General features: G+C 33.9%; 1 protein-coding gene across 1 annotated transcript; it reads left to right on the top strand.

Moving 5' to 3' along the window:
* The first annotated feature begins 2022 nt into the window (after positions 1 to 2022).
* Positions 2023 to 4681, top strand: LOC111410804 (transcription factor HRS1-like). The gene is made up of 5 exons (XM_023041344.1): positions 2023 to 2478; positions 2780 to 3039; positions 3128 to 3518; positions 4057 to 4133; positions 4219 to 4681. The coding sequence occupies exons 1-5, from the start codon at positions 2250 to 2252 to the stop codon at positions 4480 to 4482; spliced, it is 1221 nt and encodes a 406-aa protein (XP_022897112.1). The 5' UTR covers positions 2023 to 2249; the 3' UTR covers positions 4483 to 4681.
* Positions 4682 to 5384: the final 703 nt, after the last annotated feature.

Below are 5384 nucleotides of genomic sequence, written 5' to 3'. Positions count from 1 at the left end.
CTACTCATTAATTTGACCAACAAAAATATTGAATATCTTAGACAAATAATGACTGTAATCATGATTATTCGAAGGTGTTTGACACCCATTTTCATGAAAAGATGAATTTTAGAATAGTAAATTGATGAAGAATGTGTGGATGGAAAATAAGGATTTTTTTTATTTACGTGTAATATTATTTTAATGAAAAATATGTGGTTAAAAAGAAAAGAGAGAAAAATGGAAATCTAACAGAGCCTTAAAAATTCAAATAAAATGTTTGTTTTACAGGATTTTTACTTTTGCTACTTGACATTCCCAATAAAATTATCTTAAGAGCCGCTTGACAAAATTTATGTTTCTCAATATAAGAGCATTTTGAGGAACTCAATGGCCTTAGGGACGGATCCATGATTAAATACAAGATCGGGCTAAAAAAATTTATATCGAGCTAATACACGAAAAAAATAAATAAATAAATTTACACATGAAAAATTGGTTTCTCATTATAAATAAATTAAAAAAAAAAACTTAGAAAACTTCTTGGGCTTGAGTGGGGGCGGGGGACTACAGCCCAGTCCCCCCCCCCCCCCAACCCAAAAAAAAAAAAAAAAAAAACTCTTTGAGCTAGATGAAATATTTTTAGAAAATTATCCAAGTGAATTTAAAAATAGATTCTTAATCTCAAATATAGTTTTTTAACTTTTTAAAAGCTTGCCAAATGAGCCCTTAATAAGAGTCATGGGTTTGAGGAATTTGGATGGGGTTAGGATTCTAGGGACTTAAAACACTGTTGAGATGGTCTTGGGTTTGATCGAGGGAAGGGCGTGGGGACATCTTTGGATGGTTCATACCTTGAGGACATATCCCGAGGATGATCACCATAAAACTTCGTAACCATCCAATATCTAATGCTCGAGCATTTATGTATCCGAGGATTTCTTCTAAGTCCCCGAGCAATATAGGTCCCGAATCGTGAAAAGGGTCCTTCCTAATCCTCAAAATTCCAAAAAACATCGGGATCTCTGAAGATTAACCATATCAGTGTCCAACCACTTATACAAGTTCAAGAAATACTTCAAAGTAATGGAATCTAAAGCTTGTAAAAATCTTGTCCATTTTTATTGAGAAGCGTGTAGAAATCTCTGTCACTCGACCCAGATTCCTTATCTTTATGTTCATTTAACCCCACACACAACTTTTGCATTCTCGTTCTGAAATTTTTTTTAATTAAAACTTGTTACATGTATAATCAAGATCCGAATTCGAATCTACTAGCTATTTATTTATAAAAGTTGCTAGTAGATGAATTCGACTCTGCAAAATAAGATTAAGATTAAATTTAAATAAATAAATATTATTTTTTAGTAGTTTTAATTATTGAATGAGATATTTCAATATTAATCATTCTTACATCTTGAACATTTCTATGGTTTCTTAATCAATTTCATATAACTTAAAAAATATATATATTTTTTTCTTTTCATTGTTGAATCGAAATTGAACTTTCCTCTCCTCATTATGTCAGTTTGCTTTATAGGTTGAAGAGCGACACAAACTTGTACTTAAAAAAAAAAAAACAACAACAAAAGTCATGCTATGGCACTTTTATATACAAAAGCGGATTACAAGGGATCATTATACAACCAGTCTACTCTTGAATGCCTTTTAGCGTCTGTGTTTTGTCTATAAAAGAACAAATGTTAATTTTAAAAATAAAAACATTATTCTTTATTAACCTCTCTACAAAGAAAATACTAAGATGATACCGAATTATGATAGGACATGACGAGACTGGACAGGACGGGATACCTATTTGGAAATTGCTCTTTGTACATCAATGTCACAAATGTGGGGCTCGTGATTATTTTAATCGTGGATCCTACTTTTTGCATGTGAGAGAGCTGTCAACCATGATCTCAAAATTACTATACTTGTAAAAAGGCTGAAATATGCGAGGAGGCGCAGTAGACTTATCCTAATTTGCACGTCTATACACCCACAAAACATACATACATATGGATAAAGTGTCAAAACTCGGCGTTGCTCAACAGAATCTTCGCGTTTCAATCGTTCTTTTCTCTTCCACTCTTTTCTCCCAAGAAAAAGCTACTTTTTTTCATTCTCTTTCTCAACACTACTATTCAATCCCGTACATATTTATATATAGAAAAATATATAGATACTCTCAGTCTTTCCTCGATTCATTTGTTTCTGGCTTCAGATTATTCACCACAAGAAAACAGAAATCAAAAGTTTCTGGGTAAAATATGGGATCAAGTCCACCTGAACTGGGTTTAAATTGTAGATTATCATCGGCAACAAAAACTTATATTCCCAAAACTATCGGTGATTTTCTTGCGGAAGTTTCGATGATCAGTAATACTTCTGAAAGGCTTTTAAAGCTTGATGATTACGTCAATCGACTCCAAGATGAAATGAAGAAAATCGATGCCTTCAAACGTGTTCTTCCTCTTTGCATGCTCCTTCTCAAAGATGGTCAGTTCATTTTTTCCTTCGCTTAGAAAAATTCATTATTTCAGCATCTAAAATATGTGAAAGTGTTCAATTTTATTGTGTGGAAATGAGTAATCAAGGTGAAATTTTCTTTCTCTTAAAGGCTTACACTACTAGGTTCTTTGCTGCTGGGGTATCTAATATATATATATTTTTTTAATAGTAAAATGGAAATGGGGGGTTTTGCAATTTTGATTAATGAATTTGTTTTTTTAACCTTTTTTTTTATAAAAAAAATTAAATTTGATGCCTGATTTCGGAATTTTATCAATTGCTATTGCAGCGATTGTGACAATGGAGGAAGAGTTAAAGCAGTGCAAGAAATCAAATACTCGACCAGTGTTGGAAGAATTTATACCATTGAAGAATCCTAATGATGATGAACATGAAAAGGTCAAGGCCACTACAGAAAATGATGCTAACAATAGAGATAAAATGAATTGGATGAGCTCTGTGCAGCTATGGAACTCAGATCATCACCATCAATATCCGAATCTTGATTTGCATAACAATAACCAAACCTTAAAACTGGATATCAAAAAGGTATAACAGAAATAGCAAACTTGTCCAATTTGATTTCTTGCATATACATGTTTATGTATTTTTTTGGTTTTGTTTCCTGGTAAAACAGGGAGTGGAAGAAGAAATTCTTCGGCCAGTTATGGATGATTTATTTCGGTCTGGTAAAAATAGGACAATGGGGAAGGAATCTGTACCTTTCAAAGGGTGTAAAAGTTATTCGGAGAGGAAGGAAGATAGGAGCGAATTGTCCGGAGTGACAGGGCTTTCGCTATGTACACAAAAAATGAAGAGTTCGAGAGAGGATATTGATTATAGTGGCTTGAGCTTGAAATCCAGTTCTAGCAGATTAGGTTCCTCTTTGGTAACTAATGTTGGATCGAATATGAGGACTGCACAGCAATCAAAGCAGCAGCAAACAGAAAGGAAGCAAAGGAGATGCTGGTCGCCTGAATTACATCGCAGATTTGTCGATGCCCTGCAACAACTTGGAGGTCCACAAGGTTAAGACTTGAACTACTTGTATGTTAAATGGTTGTTGCAATTTTGATTAAAAATTGGATTGAAATTATATTTTTTGTCATAAAGTAATTTGGATGAGATTTGATAATGTACGTTGATGCAATGCAAAATTCAGTCATGGAAGGAGAAAGTAAGGCGTATATCGAGCAAAGTGTGTGTCCTTGTGTTTGCTTCTTTTCATTGGTTTTTCATTGTTATGTGTTATGCTGAGAATAGAATTCCTAATTGCTTACTACGAATCCGTGCTCTTTGCAAAAAATGGATTGTCTGAGAGGAGGGATAAGAGTTGGTTCACTCAGAGGGCATATTCAATGAGTTATTGTTTCAACTTTCTCCACATGTTTGTAGGGAGGAATGAATTAGTACTGAACTGTATTAACAAAGAAAAAAAAGGTTACAATCTTGTTTATTATATTGTCTAGTCGAATTTAGTAATGTGAACCAAATATGTACTTAGAGTCGTTGCATATCTCATTTGGGAATTTATTATTATTATTTTTTTTTTCCCTTTCTCTGCAGTTGCTACTCCTAAACAGATCAGAGAACTGATGCAAGTTGATAGTCTCACAAATGATGAAGTGAAGAGTCATTTGCAGGTTGGTGTGAATTTGCATGTCTTCTCTTATTCCCTTCTTCTGTTGACAGTCGTATTTTTCTTTTCCTTACTTTTCATGATTTCAGAAATATCGTCTTCATACTCGAAGAGTTCAATGTACACCCACAAATCAACCTGTGGTACTAGGAAGTTTGTGGTTGTCCCAAGAACAGGGTGGGGAATCCTCAAAACCGAGCACATCCCAATCTGGTTCTCCTCAGGGACCTCTTCACTTAACTGGATCCTCCAGAGCAACTTCCATGACTGCAGCGGATAGCATGGAAGACAATGACGACGAAAACTTGGAGAGCCATAGCTGGAAAAATCGCATACATTTGTCCAATGCGTAGACGACTAAACATTCACCACGAGTTTTCATATGTAGAGAGTATATGTTGGAGGACTAAAAATTTTATGCATTACCCATAAAAGATCTTGAGGCAGACTGTTTTTTAAATTTTGCAGGATTAGAATTTTCCTCATCTATGTTGAATTGAGTTATTTTTATTATACAGAAATATGTGAATTTGAGCACTTCATTTCCTTTTCTTCCTTAATTTCTTCAAAAGAATAAGCATTTCTTTATAAGTAATTAAAATTCTTATTAATTAATTGATTCTTGTATGATTGTGTATTCCTAGTTATAATATTTCTTTACTTCGAAGAATCATGATGACAATTTTGCCAAAAAGATATGGAGATTCCTTTCAAGATTGGGCAAAACCAAACATTAGCTTTTGTCTACCTCAAGAAAATGTCATGGTCGACTCAACAAAGCACAGCAATATTGTAATTGATAACATTTCTTTTCTTGACAAAAAAATATGTAAAGTTCATGTAATGTGTCATTCACGTACTTGATATGAATCTTAAGGTTGCAGCACGTTCGGTAATTAAATTCTTGCAATGTCGTTGTCATTGTAGTCTTTACGACCAATCGACACATGATTGATACCTATGTAGTATAGTACTGTCGATTGCATATTCAACATAGCGTTCAGACTTATGTGCCTTCTAAAACCATATGTCTTCGAGCCTCTTATCTACGATTAGCCAATCTTGTGGTGGCAAAAGGCCTAGACGTCTCGCCCGCGCTATAATTTCTTGCAGTTCGAAAGGTAGATTACTTCATGGAAACATGTTAGTAGCCACAGTTGATTTTCATGTTAATTTAGATTACTCCATGGGAATGATTTGTAAGGAATTATTGTATTGTTGCCGACTATCAACTTGGAAAATGCATAGTTTGAAG

Source organism: Olea europaea, chromosome 15 (genome assembly GCF_002742605.1).
Source record: "Olea europaea var. sylvestris chromosome 15, O_europaea_v1, whole genome shotgun sequence".
NCBI lineage: Eukaryota > Viridiplantae > Streptophyta > Magnoliopsida > Lamiales > Oleaceae > Olea > Olea europaea.
This window is presented reverse-complemented; position numbering and strand designations above follow the sequence as displayed.

What these genes read in the sequence shown, in the direction of transcription:
- LOC111410804 (XM_023041344.1), top strand. Translation starts at nt 2,250, where the DNA reads ATGGGATCAAGTCCACCTGAACTGGGTTTAAATTGTAGATTATCATCG. An exon ending in TAAAACTGGATATCAAAAAG is followed by an intron (nt 3,040 to 3,127) that starts GTATAACAGAAA and finishes CTGGTAAAACAG; the next exon opens with GGAGTGGAAGAAGAAATTCT. An exon ending in AAGTGAAGAGTCATTTGCAG is followed by an intron (nt 4,134 to 4,218) that starts GTTGGTGTGAAT and finishes TCATGATTTCAG; the next exon opens with AAATATCGTCTTCATACTCG.